At 33.0% G+C, this 20,477-nt stretch overlaps 1 protein-coding gene across 3 annotated transcripts; it reads right to left on the bottom strand.

Annotated features, from left to right (window-relative positions):
• Nucleotides 1-1,927: 1,927 nt before the first annotated feature.
• Nucleotides 1,928-10,972, bottom strand: LETM2 (LETM1-like protein). Of its 3 annotated transcripts, XM_088806595.1 has the most exons (16): nt 10,824-10,972; nt 10,524-10,618; nt 9,700-10,430; nt 9,304-9,616; nt 8,882-9,028; nt 8,684-8,772; nt 8,388-8,480; nt 8,059-8,185; nt 7,634-7,698; nt 7,382-7,556; nt 6,721-6,915; nt 6,580-6,627; nt 4,405-4,551; nt 4,172-4,254; nt 2,742-2,857; nt 1,928-2,410 (listed from the first exon to the last, which is right to left on the bottom strand). In XM_088806595.1, the coding sequence occupies exons 3-16, from the start codon at nt 10,293-10,295 to the stop codon at nt 2,328-2,330; spliced, it is 2,277 nt and encodes a 758-aa protein (XP_088662721.1). In that variant the 5' UTR covers nt 10,296-10,430; nt 10,524-10,618; nt 10,824-10,972; the 3' UTR covers nt 1,928-2,327. The 3 variants fall into 3 exon arrangements, with proteins under 3 accessions (XP_088662721.1, XP_007028117.3, XP_007028118.3); XM_007028055.3 differs by lacking the exon at nt 10,524-10,618 and having other exon boundaries at nt 9,700-10,366; XM_007028056.3 differs by lacking the exon at nt 10,524-10,618.
• Nucleotides 10,973-20,477: the final 9,505 nt, after the last annotated feature.

Below are 20,477 nucleotides of genomic sequence, written 5' to 3' on the forward strand. Positions count from 1 at the left end.
CTTATCACCCAATAATATTTCTTGCAAATTTCCCTTGCCAATAACCTTTGCCATCCCATAAACCAATAAGGCTTCATGCATTTTTCCACTCTTGAATCCTATTTGACCTTCTTCAAACCAATAGGATTTCATGCAACAAAATTTATTCTTTCTTTTTCTAATTAAATCAAACCAAGTATAATGATTATACCTTTTTCTTTAAATACCATGGGCTATCTTTGCCAAACCATGGTTTTCTTTCAAGTAAATACTCTTTGTTCTTTTTCTCTTTGTCATCCTTCACATGGCGGGGTCCCACATGTCCCTCACTAAGCTTTATCCTTTTCACATGCAATCATTTGCATGCAATAGTGAATTCACATGCACATCTCATTATCCTATATAATCTAACTTTCCTTGGTTAGTTAGTTTTCTTTTTAACTTCAAATATTGAAATTGCACATAAGTCCTCAAACTTTTCCCTATTTACCATTTGACCCTTTAAACTTTCATCCTTTGCAATTTAATCCCTCCAATATTTATTTAATTCTAATTTCCTTCTATTTTCCATCATTTACACTTGTACAAATAAGATATAAAATTTGCACTCCACTAAAGTGTCACCATAATATTTAAATATATACTTACCCGCTCTAATTTTATTTAATAAAGACACGTAGACCCCACTAACATTGTTTTTCTTCAAAATTCTTCCTTACTTCCACTCTCCTACTTAGACAAATTGCACAAATCACACATTTTTCGTATAATATAACCAATTTGACATCTATATTATTTTAATATTATTTTATCTAAAAGTTATTATTTTATTTCAAAATTTTCTTCAAGCCTTCTAAGGCTCCAAAACATCTTACTTTACCTGGTTTAGCTCTATAGCACCTTTTTAACTCCACAACTTCGATCTCAATAAGATATTATTATTTTATCGCATACGGAATATTTTACTCTAAAACATTCCTTTCATCCTTCAACACTCTTAAACACTTTAATTAACCTCAATTGGTATCCAATAAACTCTATTAGCCACCATATCAAAGTACGGGGTGTTAGTAACTGAATAATTTACCACCACGAAGGGTACCAATTGCACTTTTATTCAACCATTCCATATCAAACTTCGAAATGAAAACTAAAACTCCTTCATTACAATCAAATTTCTCGTTCACCACAATCTTATTCTCTTTTTGCAGAGCTCCTTTTCCCCCACCATTACCGATCAACGCCTCTTTAAAATTACTATGATTCCTGGCCAAGAGAGTGGGATGCTAAAGAGATAAAGCCTTTGCTTCTCCTTTTTTATCGGCTCTTTTAATCGTGATGTGACGACCATCAAATAACAAACCATTCACATACTTGATTGCTATTAATAATTCTTTCTCCACTCTATTCTTAACAAAAGCAAAATTAATTACGCTTGGCCAAATTCCTCGTGGAATGAATACATCCACTACCATCCTAAATTGGTCAAACACTTCCTTAATAAGAAATAATTCTCTTACTTATAAATTTCATGATGTTTATCTCATGGTTTTGAATTAGAAATTTTCAAAACAATACTTTATCCATCAATTAATACAAAATCAAAACATTTATGTACACATGAAAGTTTTTATTCGATGAATTGTAAACCATTGCGTATGAAAGAGTGATGATTCTGAAAGTTATTGATTAAAAAATAACACAAGGGTGCTCATCCATCATTGATAATTAAAATTAAGATTTTAGGTTAGTAAACAGAAAAATTGAATTAAAACCTCAACAAACGCTGTTCAAAATCTTTAAGTGGAAACTTTCAAGATCTAATGATGTATAATACTCTCGCTAGACATTCCTATACAAGAACAATAAGATAAGAAACGATAGCCTTATCTAGAGGTTTGTATCATTGACAACTAAAATTAAAAGTTTAAGTAAATAAACAGAAAGATTGAACCAAAACCTCAACAAATATGGTTCCATAGCTTAAAAGGAAACGTTCAAGATCTGAAAAGTATGTGTAATACTCTCATAAAACATTTATATACAGGAACGATAAAATAAGAAAAGGTAGCCACACCCTGCGGTTTGTATCATTGACTTTGTTTTGTAGATAACAAATTTCTAAGCATTGAAAAGTGCTTTTATAAAACCTTCTGCAAAGAATATGTAGGGTTCCTTTGTCCTCAACTTGTGATATATTCAGTTTGTAGTAGGTGATATAAAATCATAATAGCATATATGGAAGGCAAGTGCTACCCCAGTTCAAAGTTAAAAATACAATAATGTTGTAATAGATGCACTACTGACCCTTTGAACAAGGTTTAGCGACAAAAATTCAGTTCATCTCACTATGATCTTCCTGCTTCAGCAGTGTCAGCATCTTCCGTTTCACTGCCTAATTTGACCATATCTTCAACAAGTATTTTTCCTTCTGTTGCAAGAAATTGAGAGAAAGTAGCAAACAAAGAGAATTAAAGTAGTCTGAACAACAATGTTATGAACAATATATATATATATTGGAAAAATTCCACTTTGTCCTACATAGAAACAACCATCAACAAGGTAAGGATTTTTGTCACAGGCATGGGGGTCTTTATCTTCCCACCCCCCTCCCCCCCAGCAGCCTGATTTTCCTTTGTAACAAAAAGAATTTATTTGCTTGCTCCCAGATGTCCAAAATTTTAAGTCCTTTAGTTGAACTGATACCACAAGCTTAAAATTGAAAATATATATATAAAAAAAAAAAAAAAAAAAAAACCCACCTCTATCTTTGGAGAGGTTGCTAATAAGCTCCTGAATACCCTCCTTGCCTAATGTGTCCTTGAGGTACATAGCAGCAGAGGCAACCTCTTCAGGAGTTACTTTACCATCATAATCCCTGGCATACACATGAGAAAAATAATTGATTTGACAAAATACTTCCAATGAGAAAGTAATCTATTATGTGAAAATAAGAAGAAAACAACTATAATAGGAATGCAAGCATGGATCCACATTCTCCATGTAAAAATGAAACATGTTTGATGATAGTGACAAAACAAAGTATAATGTCTTAGGAAAGCGGGGAAAAAATTAGGGTCCCATTTGATGTAATATTGTATTCATCATAAGCACTTTTTAAGTATTTAAGGTGCTTTCCTCGGAGTTTAATTGTGCTCAAAGCACTTCCTGGTAGTAGAGATCTTTACAAGAAAGAACTTTTGGAGGAAGCTAGAATTCTATTGCTGCTTGCAGGGAAAAGAGGTGCATACAAGTGTTCACAAGTGAAAAAATGGCAACCAAAATCAAATATGCTTCTAATAATAAGCTGTTTTTGACAAAAATTACTAAAACTTGATGAACTTAAATTCACCATTTCATTAAACAGGACCAAAGACCCACAGAGAAAAGCATGAAGAAAAGTGCCTGCTAATAAAAGTTTCTAAATGGGAATTTCTGTTCAACTGGTTTCTTTAATGTGACAATGGCTGTTGCTTCCCAGAGATTAGGCCAAGCCATTGGTTAGTGGGTAAAACTGGTCATAAGTAGTAGCTGATTAGTGTCTTAGTGCAGCTTACCTAAATGCTAGTCTAGTAAGGACTCATTCACACAACAAACGAAGGCCAAGTGGAACAAGAAAGTCAACTGAATAACGTTGGAAAGCATTCCTGCCAAGTTCAGATATAGGGAATTGCTTTTACCAATGAATCAAGGAAACACTCGGAAGACAAAGGAACTAACTAGCTAGGGAGAAAAAAACAATGAAGACATTGTAAGTTACAAGTCCAAAACTCGAATATGTAAGATATCCAAGTTTAGAATATTGTCATGTTATAAGCCAGGGTCTTGCAAAACAGCAGGAGGTCAGACTGAGTTCTTTACTAAGTATTTCTATGATTATCTATTTCATTACTAATGACAAACCGGATCTGGCTGATCTTCCAACATTTGGATTTAACCCATAGAGACAACTTTCATGTCCAGCGACCTTGGTTCAGTACAGCTAAAAGGCTACAATATTAACATTGCTCTTGCTTTAAAAGCACTTCATAGGGCACTCAAGATATATGCTGCAATTAGAGACTAAGAGGAAGGCAGACAGTCAATTATCACATGTTAAACATGCACAGATAAGGTGCTGTGGCAAATTCACAATTTCACCTAGTATCATCGATCAAAACATGCAATCTTTTCAGAATGGCAATGAACAAACCTATCAAGCAACCGCCAATGGTCCCCAATCTTCGCATCAACATCATCAATTTCTTTTTCAAGCTTTTGGAGCATAGCATCAACCTGAAAAGTGAAACATTGTGTTAATTTATTGTGTCACTTTCCAGGTCTAAAACAACATATGTTACAATTAACAACACAGATAGCTAATAAATTAACAGTAAGATTAAAGTTGAAGACTGTTGTAAGTAAAGATTCTATAGAAATAATCACCCTGTCAATGAGGGCAGAGGACACTTTGTCACCAATTGCCTTCCCAGCAGTACGGTCACTATCCTTCCGAGCAGCTTTGTATGCCTTCTTAGCTTCTTCTTCACCTTTTGTACCCTCTTTTTCTACCATACTGTTGTACAGTTGGATCTGACAATAGTAAAAGAAAAAGAAACAAAAAGATCAACAGAAAATTCTTAAAAGGAATATAGAAAGAGAAATTCAGTAGATTTAAACTCGTAATTATTATCTTGGATATCAAGGGCGATATAGGATGCATGGGCAACAGTCAAAGTTTTATAAATAGGATAGTAACATTTTTAAAAGAAAAGGATAGTATCATAGCACATTTTTAACAAAGATCGAGGGGAAAAACTTTTGTCCTCCACATTGAAGTCAAACTCACCTTTGTTGCTGTTATGATGTAAGTGAACAAAGTCTGTTTGTAGAACAGCTTAAGAATGAGCTTTAATTAGAGTGTGTTTGTGTTCATTGTTAAACTAAAGAAACAATTTTGAACAAAATTTTCAAGCTTCTTTACTACATGGACCAAATTTTGTACAAAGGTGAGTTTGGCTTGTTACATTGATATGCAGGCTTTTGATAAACAGTTCATAAACGAACTTGTTAAAAGCTTGGTACTGAATAAGAACTTTATGAGTTGTTTACTTTGAGTTTTGCTTTCCTTTCATAAAAATTGAATCTAAATAAGTTTCATAGATCATTGAAAAGTTCATGCCACATACAATAAGAAAACTCATGGTTAAACAAAATTTGCAGCTCAAAATCATGTTTTGGTGATTTCATATGGGTACAAGTCAAAGGTGCGTTTGGCTTGTTATATTGATAGGCAGGCTTTTGATAAATGGTTCGTAAACAAACTTGCTAAAAGCTTGGTCTTGAAAAGGAACTTTATGAGTTGTTTCCTTTGAATTTTGCTTTCCTTTCGAAAAAATTGTATCTAAACAAGTTTTATATATCATTGAAAAGTTCATGCCACATACAATAAGAATACTCATAGTTAAACAAAATTTGCAAATCAAAATCATGTTTTGGTGATTTAATGTGGGTACTAGTCAAAGATTTGGCTTGCTATATTGATAGGCAGGCTTTTGACAAACAGATCACAAACGAACTTGTTAAAAGCTCGGTACTGAATAAGAACTTTATGAGCTATTTACTTTGGGTTTTGCTTTCCTTTCATAAAAATTGAATCTAAATAAGTTTCATATATCATTGAAAAGTTCACGCAACATACAATAACGAAACTCATGATTAACAAAATTTGCAACTCAAAATCATGTTTTGGTGATTTAACGTGGGTACTAGTCAACAATTGACCAATTGCTAAACAAGTTCCTGCTTTGAGTCTTAATATATTTCAAGTTAATTTGAATTGTAATATAATATTGTCAAAATATAAATGTGACATAGGTTTAAAGTTACTTCAGGTTTTAGAAAAAATCAACAATTGTTTTTTTTCACACACACATGAAGTGGATGGTCTATAAGGTATGAAATGTGGGAAAGAGATTTTCTTTTTCCCAAATCTCAAATAGGATGGGAAAATGATAGCGGGGACATGGGACAAAAAGAAGTTGATTACAAGTCAAACTTTTATTTGATTAAATAATTATATTTTATGCATTCAATTGTAATTTTAGTAATTAGAGAATTATTAGTCCATCTATGGTTATTTTTTGTGTTCCATATATGCTTTAGGGTTTAAGGAATAGCCTATAAGCACTCGAGTTGTTTTCAGTTTCTGACAGCTTCAAAATTATGGATTATTGAGATCTATTAGAATTGGATTTCTCTCCCTCTTCTATCTTTCTGCTCCATTTCCTCTACTTTCTCACTAAGTTCTAATCCTTCCTTTTCCATCAGTTTTCACACTGATCCCTATTTCTCCTTCTTTCCCTTCCCTGTCCTGCGTCTGGGAGCTGAGTTTGTGAACACCGTATCCTCCCTAAGCTCTCATTAGCCCATTCTATAGGGCCCTGCACATGCAGGCTCTTAGTCGTTATTAGTGGGCTTTCATGTGCAACTAATTGCCCACTACCTATAGGGTAGAAAGTTTTTCATAGGTCTATTAATAACAAATCCCCCGATAAAAGGAAGGGAAACTCAAAAAACCAATATCCATTTTATTTTTCAGAACTATTGTGCAACAAATACCTCTTTCTTGACCAGTCTCAAGAACTCTTCACGCTCCCTGCTGACTGACTGAAAAAGTAGCAGCAAAGAAAGTCAAGAATCTCAGTATGAAGCATCAAATACAAGGTACACATAAAAAGTCTTATTACTGTCAGTCCTTACAGATGCAGAAGCCAAAACAGCTAATGCTCTGCTGAGCTCACATAGCTGCTCGTGTTTCTCCAATGTTTTTGCTTTTGCTAATTCTTGTGCTTCTTTAGCTGTGGAAGCAGCCATCTCTTTCAATGCCACATCCTTTTCGTTGCTAATAGATTCTTTTAACTTGGCTTGTTCCTCTTCCTCCTCCTCTTCCTCCTCCTATACATTCATTTATTCAAATATAAACAACAAGGTCACTCACAGAATGCAACAGAATTGAAACCTCCTGATCTACCAACTCAAATGGTACACAAATAACACCACAGATGCATATGTACATAAAGTAAAACAAAATCAACTTGCACTTTGAAAAAAAGGAGGAAATAAGCACTCCAATCCCAATCCCAGTCCCAAAGTAGGTTCAATGGCAATAAAGAATAAAAATCCTTGAGATTTATACACTCTCTGTTCCATTGGAACATGACTTGGTATCAGCCTCTATCACATGAATACAACCTTGGTAAACTGATAATTCAGTTAATACAACATATATGTTTTTCCTTTTTCACCAGAATCATATAAGAGGGCACAGAAAATGAGAATCATATAAAGGATAATAGATGTCATGGCCTAGAAAAAAAAAACCTGAACATGGAACATCAAGTAAAGCATTGACATAGTAAACCTTGATAAGTTCTTCCTGCATTTCGAGGAATTCCAACTTTCTCCTCCTTTCTGAAACAGAATCTTCAGATGGTAAAGCTGTAACCCCAACAGTATCTACAACCTCGTCCGGCAGAGAGGATAGTGTAGCTTGAACAGCCTCCTCTGGTCTGACTTTTCCAGACACAGAGAATGCTCTGTAGAAATGAACAAGGAAAATAAAATTTGTGGTCATATGTTAAACAAACATAAACAAGTAAAAATGCAAACTTACCTAGAGAGAATCAATAAAGAAGAGGGCACTGAATGATTGAGTGATAAATCCAGCCAATCACGCAACTGCAAAGGGAAATAAATATTTAAATAACAGGATAAGACATCACTTTCCTAAACATCCTATGGGAAGAACTTATTAGTAAATCAACATAGACAAATTAGAAATAAGGTTCCTAAGCACATATTCTAGTCAAAAACTCCCTCTAAGGCAACGAAATTTATGAACGTACGCATATAAAATCCTAATGGTGTTAACAATCTGCAAAAGAAGCATAACCACGGTGTTAATCTTTTGTTCAAGCTCCTCGTACTAATCCAAACTAGCCAGGCTTTATAATAGCCCTGAAAATTATCAAATAAACTTCTGACTGAAGCAACATAATATTCAGTTGACAAAAAAGATCCACAGAATTGAGCACTAACCTGTTGCCTCATCTCCTCCACTGAAAGTAATCCAAGTAAGCCTCGATCTCTGCAGGCTTGGCGAAGCTCTGCTTCAGAAAGGGACTCCACACCCTCAGCTTGAATCATCTTATCATCATTCTTAATCCTACCAATTACATACAGTTTTAAGCAATACAAAATTTCAATGAATTATCAAAAAATAAAATGGGGTAATTAATCTCCTCATCCAGGACATCATAAAGCATTAATGATCAGGATAAAGGAAACTTAATTTAAACTCTGTCAGCTAAGCATCCTGTCACACATCCCAAAAAGAAAAAGAAAAGAAAAAAAGCAGAAAGCCTTACTCTTGCAGTCTTTTCCGAAGCATATACCGTAAATATGCATCTGTACCATATGGACTGATACCCATATATTTGCACATATTCACTAAACGAGGCCTGTAACCGACAACGAAAAAAGCTACAATCATCAATAGATCAAGGCAGCTATAAGCTGAAGGACAGGCATAATTCCTTTTCTTTTTCCTATTGAATATGAGGGAAGGAAACTCATACACACATACAAGTGATATTTACACACCCAATGAAGAGATGAACTGTGGGAAATTCCATAATAAGACAACAATTAGTGAAGTACCAACCTGCTAATATTGTCTAGAGTAAGCTCATCATTAAATAACTTGGCAAAGCCTAAAATTTCATCATTGGATACACCTGCACCAGTTCTAACCTGTTCAAATGCCAGAATGAACCATACATTAATATCTTTCTCTTATAAGAGAAACCCACATAAATTGCCACCAACACCAGGAAGAAAATACGAAAAAGAAAAAAAATACCTTGTTCATAAATTCATCAAGATCTTCTGCTGTCTTTTTAACATCTCCACTCCGTGAGTTTTGGATTTCCTTTGCCATTTCTTTCACTGTATCTTGAAGAAACTTTGCATATTCTATCCTTGCATTTAACCGTCTTTTTAATGCTTCCTATAGGTAGACTCTTACTTTTATAAGTGTAAAAATCAAAATGCTCAACTTCAATGTATTGCTATTAGGAAGTTCACAAAGTAATATTATAAAAGGTAGACAGCCACACTAATAAAAATATTCCTTCCTAGCATAAACATTCCGGACGATAAAATATAAAACCCACACTAGATTAGCATAAATTGGCCATTCTCCTAAGCCATAGATACTATAAGTAATAATACTAAAGTGAGAGAAATGCTTCATTAAGGGAGAAATTCAAGGCAACACATTACCTGTTCTTTCATCTTGTCCTGGAAGGTTGATGGTAACATGTTGGGAAATAATTTCAAAAATACCGGTAGCAAGAATTCCATAAATGGTACTATAATAAAGACTGCAAAAGGAACTAGCCTAAAAATATCAGCTGTGGTTCTAGTAAGCTGTTGCCTTTCCCTTCTAGAAAGACCCTTCCCATTAGCAAGTTTTACCAACAACCTTGAGCTTATCCTAATATCAGCCCAAAGTAACTTTGTACCCAACCAATAGTGTTGCATTGTAGATTTAAATTCATCCTTCCAATGACGAAGCTTTTTTGCCCAGTCTTCCCTGGAAGGAGGTAAAATAATAATAATAAGTATCAGGGGAATTACATCAGTTCAACTGGAAAAATACTATAGAGAAGTTTAAACCTGCTCATGGAAGCAACAGTTCTCAAAGCTGGTCCAATGCCCAGAAATGCAGCCCATACTTTCTTGATTATTGATTGAGCGCTTTTGGGGGAGTCCTGTACCTGCTTAGCTTTTGCTTTGGCTTTCACTGTGCTCAGACCTTCAACTGCTTGATCACATTCCTCAGGTGAAGCTTCCTTCACCTTTTTAGGAGCTTGTTGTTCACTTCCATCATTACCACTGCCCAATTGGGGTTGACCAGCAGTGGCTGTTGAAGCAGAACGTGCAGATTGTGAGAACCATCGGAGTCCCAATGGAGAAACAAAATCTAAATTTCCAACTTGATAACCCGATTTTGAGATTCCAAACGAGTTACTCCTATGAAATTGTGCTGCTAGAAAATAAGACAGCTCATTGTTGGGAACCGAAGGTAAAGCCACTTTCTTAGAATCAGTATTCTGATAAGGATGGCTTGCGAGCCAGCCTGATCCCCGTGAGTCTTCAGATGTAGATGATAGCCTATGCTCAAACCAAGAAAAGCCTCGAATCAGGGAAGTGGGTCGAATTGGGGAACTAAAAACGCAGCTCCTCCTTCGCGAGATAACTCTTGAAGCCATTATCAAACAATTCCAACTTTGTAAAGAGAAAAAGAGTTACATAGCTCATGCAAGCAGTTGACTTAGACAGTCTGCAAATAAGGGTAGAATAGAATGAAGCACACGTGAAAAGACATTGCTGTCTGCCATAAGAACCTGAAAGATTTTAGAAGCACGATGTAATTCACACACAGCGATTACCAATTATTCCCAGATCAAAATCAAAGAACAGCATAGCATAGTACACACCAAAAGGGGGGAAAAAGAACAACAAGTCTTGGTCAATTTGATAAGATTTCAGTTCTTGTTTCTTCAATCATAAGACTCGTTAGGCTGGCAGGGTTCTGTCCAACCATTTGAGACAAAACATTAATCTTTCTTGAAAACTTCAAAACCATGATACAAATCTCCAGCATAAACGAAAAGAAAACTCCACTTCAAATGAATGAAGCTTCATTTCAAACACCCAATAACCATAAAATCTAGAGATAGATATGCATTCATTTAATAAAGCAAGTAAGGAGAGGAAGAGCTGAGGTTTAAACATACACTTTTAAAGAAAAAGAGCAGACAAATGGATGGAAAGATGGAAAATCTGTTAAACGTTTGTTTGCACTGATAGACAGCGGTAGCCGAGTCAGAGAGAGAAAGAGAAGGCGCTGGAGCCTGGGGGAGTGGACGTGTCGCTCGTTGACAAATATTCGTACAGTAAAAACTACTCGTATTTGATTGAGGCTGTTATTATTTGTAGGAAGTGAGTGGAATTTGACCTTATTAAAAAAGTTGAGATATTTTATTTTTATGTTTTTATTAATAAATTATTATCTATCGTATTTGAATATTTGATTTATTAATTGATATATAATTTAATATTTAATTTTTTTTTAATTTTAAAAAATAATTATTACTCGTCAAAGCTTTAGTGTAATTTGAGTAATAATTTTAAAATATCTATTATTCAAACTTAATTATAAATATTAATTTTTAATATATATATTTATAAATTTATTTATAATTAACATAATATTTACTAAAATTTATTATTTATTATTATAAATATGATTTTAAATTTTAAATTTCTTTTTTATAAACTAAGCTTAATTTATTATAAGGATGTAAATGAGTTGTTATTATGCGAATATCTAAATATTCAACTCGATAACATAAGGTTTAAGTACCTTATATTCGATTATGGGTGGATGTAGTTAAAGCTTTTAATACCCAAATCAGGTTCAAGTAGGTTTTGGGCATCATCTTTGGTATACCTTAAATCCGAACTTAATTATACTCACATTATAAATATGATTTTAAATTTTAATTTTTTTAAAAAACTTTTTAGTTGTGAGATTTAAATATTTATCCTCTTTACCTTCGATACAATCTTTGTCATCTTAATTAAAATTTTTTGATAAGTAACCAAATTTTTTTGTAAACTAACAAATATAAAATTAATTTTTGGATATGGGTTTTAATTATTTAGGTTGTTATTTGAGTTATTTAACAGGATATTTAACAGATTCGAGTAATTAGCGAATAATGTTATATTGATAGGGTTCAATTTTAGATAATATGGTACGATTTTATTTGATTTTAATAGAATTCAGATACCTTCTTAATTAAATGAATTCGAGATCGAGTACGCAATACCTATTTGTTTACATCCCTAATTTATTAATTTGTCAATAATAATATATAAAATTTAATTTTTTTAATTTTATTTTAATGAAATATTTAACGAGTAAATGATAAGATATTCAAATATGAGTTCGAATAACAATATTAAAATTTAATCAATTATTTATAAGATTCGAGTACATTATCAAATAATCAGGTTCAGGTTAAGAATATCAAGTCGGTAGCTTACTCATTGATATTTTTAATTACTTTTTTATTTTTTAAAATAATAATTAAAAAATAAAAAAATAGATAAATTGCTAAAATTAGAATTAAATCTTCGTCTAATACAAGCACTTAATCTATAACGCTTTTTATTATAATCACAACAAATAATTAAAAAGGTTTGCATTAATAAAGTATAAATTTCATATAAAAATCACATCTATAACTTCAACTTTATCTATGGTAAAATATACAGATCCTCTCGATTTTTAGTGATAATTTCACACGTGTCTATTAGTTTTAAAAATGAATACTCAACTCCAAACATGTAAATGACATTACACTTTAATGTGAAATTTCTAAAATGTTCTTTTTCGTTTTTTACTTTTTTCTTTCTTTTAGGCTGACCGGTTACGTTTTCTATCGACTAGCCACCAGATCGGATACCTTCTTAATTAAATGAATTCGAGGTCTAGTACACGAATACCTATTTGTTTACATCCCTAATTTATTAATTTGTCAATAATAATATATATAAATTAATTTTTTTAATTTTATTTTAATTAAATATTTAACGGGTAATGTGTAAAATATTCATATATGGGTTCGAATAACAATGTTAAAATTTAATCAACTATTTATAAGATTCAAGTACATTATCAAATAATTAGATTCAGGTTAAGTACCTTAAGTCAGTAACTTACTCATTGACATTTTCAATTATTTTTTAAATATTTTTTAAAATAAAAATAAAAAATAGCTTAATTGCTACAATTAGAATTAAATCTTTGTCTAATACAAGCACTTAATCTATAATCCTTTTTATTATAATCACAACAAATAATTAAAAAGGGTTCACACTAGTAAAGTATAAATTTCCATATGAAAATCAAAGGGAATTTTTTTTTTACTCCTCAAATATAAGATGTTTTTGGAAATAACCCTTCCTATAATTTTGATTGTTTTTAGCCAAGAGATAAGATTTTTGAACAAAAGTGCCCTTAAATGAAACCATTTCAATCACGCGTACTGTCATACACACACAAATAGATTAAACAAATAGATATGGCTAGAGTTTGGTGAAAGACAATTTGTTAAAAGTAAAACCTTCCTATGGTTGCAGGATATGACAATGATTTTCTCTGATTTATTAGACATTGTCATAAACAGAAACGTAGATATATAATAATGAAGGAATATTAAACGATCATTTCACTCATTTTGAAAGATAGGGAAGTGGTCGAACAAGTTGAGAGTAAAGGTAGCAGTGATAGGGAAAAAGTTGACAACACAGGGTAAGTCAGGTAATGTCGATTTTTTTTTGGTTTTGAGTGGGTTTAGTGATTTGAATTCCATATTGGTTGAGAATGTGGTCTAGGGTTTTGTTGTTAAATGGCATTGGTTTTGTTCAAAGTTGTGGAAATTGTCAGAGATATTAGACGACATGGCTATTTGGGTCGAATGTTATAACATATAGCAGAGAAAATGGGCAAGGCGTGTAACAAATTGGCAATTTCACAGATTGCATGAATATGGCGTGTTGAAACCAACAAATTTGAGGCATTACGTGTAACATTGTATTATTAAATGTATTGCATTCAGAATGTTATGAAATTTAAAAATAGTTTGTAAAAAAAATTGGATTAAAGGTATGGCAAGTAAGAAAATAGAAATTAGTCAATGCGTATAAAAAGATAGAAATTAGTTAGGGCGTGTAACAAAATAGAAATTATATAGGATGTGCAACAAAAGAGAGATTATACAGGGCGTGTAACAAAAGAAATATGTTAGTAAATATCGTGGAGTTTCTCTAATTAATTGTTCAATGTGTGTAGCTTACATGTGCAAGACTGTATTCTAATGCAAATGGATTTCAAAGAGTACGAAACTGTTGAGGTGAAATAAAAGGAGGAACCGGTCGTAGTGAGTCCAACAGAGGAAGAGGTGAAAGCAGATATCCTTCAGCCACTGCGTGTAATAGCGTATTATTAAATGTATTACGTTCAGAATGTTATGAAATTTAGAAATAGCGTGTAACAAAAATTGGATTAAAGTTATGACATGTAATAAAATAGAAATTAGTCAGGGTGTGTAACAAAATAGAAATTAGTCAGTGTGTGTAACAAAATAGAAATTATACAAGGCGTGTAATAAAAGAAATATTTTTGTAAATGTGATGGAGCTTTTTTGGTTAACTGTTCAGTGTGTGTATCTTACATGTGTAGGACTATATTCTGATGTAAATGGATTTAAGAGAGTACGAGAATGTTGAGGTGAAATAAATGGAGGAACCGATCGTGGTGAGTCTAATGGAGGAAGAGGTTAAAGCTGATATCCTTGCTATTATAGTGACTTTAAAGAAAGAAGAGGAAGAAGAATAAGATATCCCCAATGGTTAGTTACGAGCCAGTCTCCCAAACAACATCATACTGCGCAAAATCAATGAATTAGGACAACGGAGATTCAGTACAAAGTAACCAAGATAAACGAGCCCAAATGGAGAAAAAGCCTAAGGATTAATCTTCATGTCTCCTATCAGCAGTTGAAAATTAATTGAGTTAGCAAGGTAAGAATAGGAGAGAATAAGATGAATCAATTCGACAATGGCCATTTTTGCATCGTTGCAATGGTTTTGTGTTGAATGTTGACTATTGAAGGTTGAGGGTTTAGGGTTGAAGGTTTAGGGAAGATATGATACAGGAGAACTGTAATTGTAAACCTTGACCTTATAAAATATTTGTCATGACATACATGTGATGGATAACATGTTTGCATGCTAGGAGAGTCCCGAAAAGTTTACAAAAGTCGGTATTCCTAGAGGTACAACAAAGTTGATTTAAGCCTCGAACTAGATCAAATAGAGATTTTTGGGTGAAATTGAAAATTTTAAAGTTCAAGAATGATTTAAAATGGTGATTTGGAGTTCGAGGATCAATTTGGAGTCAAACCGAAAATTTCACTATCTAGGGGCAAAATGGTAATTTTTTCACTTGAGGACAAAATGGAAAAATTTTTTTGAAAGATTTTGATCGTATTTGACTTATTGGAGTATGATTTGAGGTTAAGAAGTGAAAAATTGTAATCTCGGTATTTTTCGGAGCATAGGGGTAAAATGGTAATTTTGTTCACCCTAGTGGCAAAATTGTAATTTTACACCACTAACGCTTGTCATGCTCATAGAATTCATTCATTGACTTTTATGTTATGGATAAGTGAGAAAATATATGTGATGGAGATAAAAAGTTTAAATTTTTTAAGTTTTAAAAATGGACCAAAAAGAAAATGACAAGTGTTAAGCTTAGAATATTTTATTATTTAGTTTAAAAATAGCATAAATCAGCCTATTATCTCTCCAAATATTCAGCCAAGCAAGGAAAAGAAGGAAACAAAGGAAGAACAAACCCTAGGTGGAGAATTTCAAGAGAAAAAGTGTGGAAAATCAAGGAAAACAAGTGAAAAAGGTAGGATTTCTCAATTTAAACTTAAAATCTATTTTCCTTACGCATTTCTCCTTATTTTTCATGGTTAAATTACATGTTTTCATGATGAATTCATGGCTAGTCAAAATGGGTATGGAGAGAGAAAGATGTTGGATTGAATTGCTTTTAAGATATGTTAGTGTTTTTAGTTAGTTTAGCATATTTGAAAGCAAAACAACAAGAAAAGAGTCCATTTTCCCCATGAATCTTCATTGGCCGAATCTTCCTTGATGTGTGTGGGTGATGGATTGTTATTATTTCAAGAGAAATGGCTTAGAAAATGATGAATAATTTTGAGAAAAATTAAGTCAGAAAAATCACGGTGTTAGTGCACTGTAATGACTGAATTTTTCCATGAAGAAATGGGAGGGTTTTGATGCTGAAATTGGTGTTATTTGAATAATGTTTGGTGAATTGAGGTATTAGAAAAGAAATGGAGTAATTTAGGATTAAATTGGACACGTTAATAATTAATCGGGTGATAAGATGAATTTGGCTGGTACTGAAATTTAGATGGTTACTCGTGCATTTTGCATTCCATATCATGCATTAGTAGTCTAAATTAGTTTAATTTCGATTTAGTACCAATGTAGTGAGTTTCTCAATTTTGTACTGTGTCAAGGTGGTGAGTCCTCCGATAAAGGCAAGGAAATTACACCCGAGAACTAGTAGTCTGAGTACTTCAGAAATTTGCACTCTAGGCATTGTGAGTAAACTTATTATCATTTTAATTATCTAGGGTGGTTTTTATATGATTTCATGAATTCTATGGAAAAAGGGATTTAAAAAGGTAAATTTTCATGTTTTATGAATAAATGTGTTTCAATAAAATTAATTTATAAATTGTTTTGAAATTAGTAATGATGTTGAAAAATAGAGTACATGGAGACTGTTAATTGTTGCAATTCGATTATTTAAATTGATTGGCTTATGATAAATCGACATGATTGGCTGGTTGGCAATTGTATTGAAATACGAATTGTTTGGTTACCTTGAAAGGCTGTGAATTACAGAAATTGCCATATCATGTTATTGAATTTTATTGTATGGTGGATTATATATTAATTAATCACTACAGTAAGGGATTTTTGTGGACCAGCCTTTTAGAGGGGCACGGTAAACCCCATTATATTCTTACCTCGAACGGAGAGGCGCGTAGGTTATCTCCTAGGGTAAAGCTTAGGGTTCACTTCACGCCAAACCACCACATAAGGGGGAACTCAACCAACGTCAAGGAACAACTATGTTTTCAAAATAAAAACATGATTTATACGAAATGTGAATTTTTAACAGCCTTGGCAGTCTCGGTAGGATGCCTCGGCCAAGGTGTCCCTGAGAACGGATTTATGGCACAAGCCTAGTTTTATGAGATTCATAAGCCTCTTTACGTATTTTGAATGAAATGTGTTCTAATGTTGTGACCCAATTTACGATGATTTACTTTATCGTTTCCATGTACTCAACTCTAGATGTTTATGATGATGCATGTTTACTCACTAGGATTTTATAATCTCAACACCCTCATTTCCATCATTTCAGGCTCAGATTAGACTGTAGATAGCTGATCTCATCGAGGACTACTATGGGATTTGCATTCTCTAAACCGTAGATTCACAGTCCTCTTTACTTTTGGTTATTCAGGGGCTCACTGGTTATTGTAAATTAAATTAAATACTCTAGCTTATTGTATTACATTATGTATGCATTTATTTTGCTTTTACCCTACAAAAATTATCTACGTATAATTCTAAAAATATTGTTTAATAAGAAAATAGAATATTTTACTTAATATTTGTTTTATTTTCTTATTATATCCAAATAATCATAATTTCGTTTTAAATGGAGGTTTTAGACTTTTAAACTTATTTTTAATCATGAATTATGTGTTTTGTACTTGTATTCTATATTTTAGCTGGTTTCGAAATTTTTGAAAAAAATGACCAAAATACCCCAATGGGAAGAAAATTATTATTTTATTTATTTTAAGTTGAAAATAGTTTAAAATCTTTTAGAACATGATATTTGGCAACGGTTGCTCACAAGGGAAATGAGAAATTGATATTAAGTCTTGCGGGGTTTCGGGTTGACATTTCAGGTAATGAGTGTCTACCGGGACACCGCGACAGTTGTCACAGGCTCGAGGGGAGTACCGGGTCGTGATAGTAATTGAGTAAAATATGGCTGAAGTAGAACAATTAAATAATATAATTGTTGTGTAACTTAGAGGAAATTGTGATGGTAATGCTGAATTACAAAGGTATTTATAGTTGTTGAAAAGGTTTTGGTAGACAAAAAGGAAATAAAGAAATTAATATTGAAAATGGAGCAAGTTGAGAACCTAACTGTTTATAAGGATGATAGGTGAAAAGACATTCAGTCTATATACATTTAGTCAGAGTAATGAGAATCAAGATTGCTGATTTAACGTCTCAAAACTATGCATCTGAATTCAAAGTTGTTGGATGAATACAAATGACTATTAGTATGGTTCTTTCAGTCAAACACATGAATAAGCAAGTCATCTGATATTTGTAACGAATGGCGCGTAACAAATGTATTTGTTGGCATGTCATGTAGGAACATGGATAATTTAAGCTTGGCATGTAGTAGCTGTTGAAAAAATGTTGTTCTAAGATGCCATGTATAAAAATTGGAAATTTTTAGGCATGTATGTATGAGCTTAATGATTAAGCGAGCCATGTAGCAACTTCGTTATGACACATTGCGTATTTTAACCGAATATTGTTAGGTTGGCGTGTAGCAAGCGAGAATATGCCTTGATGGAATATAATAACTTGGATTGACGTGTAAGAAAACTTAACTTGTTCTGCATTGGGTTTTAAAGACGTTGAGGGGTTATCTTGAAGACAAACCATGAAACAAAGCTTTAAATTATCTCATCTCTTTGCATGTAATTTTTTTTTTTGGGGAATGGGCTTCAAGTGAAGTTTGTCTAACACATTTTTATAAAAGAAAGCGCCATTTTTCCCCAATCGAGAACACCTGTTTCCTAAAGAAATTGAAAACAAGACAATGTGAAACCCTAGGTATAGAATTTTGAAATTATGGCATTTAAGTTGGGCTTATAACTAGAATTGATCCGAAGAAAAAGGGAGTTGAACCCTCTATGATCATTTCAACTGAATGAGTTTCATTGAAAAGAAGTGAAAATAAAAATCCCCAAATGGCTAGTCGAGCCAAGTGCATGAAAACCATTGATCGACGATATGAAGGCAACCTTATTGATTATATCTAATCTTGAAGGTTATCAACTTATTGGGTGTATTATATGTCTTGCATTATAGGAAGTGAGGAACAAGTTTATATACAGATGTCCATAAGAGAGGATTGTGGGGTTTGCTACGTCATAGTCTCTTTAGAAATAAGACAGTCTTGAAATTGGAACTACATGTTTATACTGGTATTATTATGAGCATCTCTAATGACGTAATGTTTCCAAGTGTGAAGACTATGGATAATGGCAGTGTAGACTTTGTAGATGATGATTCAGTTCAAAGCCTTTTTATGAAACCTCTACCTTCATAGAAGTGTAATGGAGGTAGACATGATGACACAAATTAGGGGTAATTTTGTCATTTTCCTTAGTGAGATCCTAGAAGTGGGTTTTCTAATGTTATTAAGGTCTAAGTAGGCCTAAGGAATAAATGAATGAGGTATATAATAATGAAACAAATGAAGAAAATAGAAATAATAATAATTTCCATGATAAGGGCAAAATGGTCATTTTAGTTCTCGAGTCTAAATTTTTAAGTTTTCATGAACTCGAGTACCTCTAATCTATTGTGGACCTTTCCTTAGTGGCAAAAGAGTAAAAAGTTTGAGCCAAAGGGAAGAAGAAGGCAAAGTCAACTATGCAATGGCATTTTTGTAAATAAGTGAAACTTTAGTCAACTTTAGGATAAATATCTCATTTTTTCCAGCACTTTATCCTCACTTCCAGCAGCCTTTTCTTCTTCTTCCCATCCTTCTTCCTCACTAAATGTTTTCCATATTCCATGGAAGCAATCCCTTGAAACCTCTATAACTTTCTCAAAGTAACTTTAATTTTCATGCTTTGGTACACTTTTTCATAGGATTCTTTGTGCTTTTTCACTTCTACACCTCAAGATTAAAAGTCTTTCCTCATTACTTTCTCTCACTAGCTAGATGTTTTAGAGAGAGAGAGAGAAAGAGAGAGAGAGAGGCTTTCCATAATAGCTTGACAAACTCTTGAAAAGGAATTCAACTACAAAACCACCAAGGTTCCAACGAGACCCCACATCTCCCCTTGGAGCATAGTGGAAGTTGGAGTTGATTTAAGAATCAACAAAGACAAGTGAGTGAACTTGCATTAAAATGTTTTGGGATAAATGCATACGTATTTGGTTGAATCACTTGAAATATTTTATTGAACTTTTCTCTAAATATGCATGGGAACAAGCCCTAGATGAAACGTTTTTATGATGTGAAATCTGTAGTGGGATGAATTCATTTGTTTCTCTATTATGATGATATGTATGTTATGCCTTGAACGATAATGTTGTGTGATAATTATAACTGTGCGTGTGCGGTGTGGGAATGCACATGACGATGCTAGTAGTGTGCAGTGTGGGAGAGCACACGCCAATGATGTATGCCATGTGCAATGTGGGAGAGCACATGATGATGATGTATGCCGTGTGTGGTGTGGGAGCGCACATGACGGTGATGGTGAGGTGCGGTGTGGGAGTGCACTTGATGATGATATTGTAATGTGCGATGTCGGAGTGCATATGAGCTAGGGGAGAGCTGAAGTGATGCCGATAGTTGTATATATATTTATATATGTTATATAGAGGTTACAGAAATAAAATGTGATTGTATTGAATGTTGAATATTAAAAATT

The sequence above is a fragment of the Theobroma cacao genome, chromosome 5, assembly GCF_053813885.1.
Source record: "Theobroma cacao isolate CCN51 chromosome 5, ASM5381388v1, whole genome shotgun sequence".
NCBI lineage: Eukaryota > Viridiplantae > Streptophyta > Magnoliopsida > Malvales > Malvaceae > Theobroma > Theobroma cacao.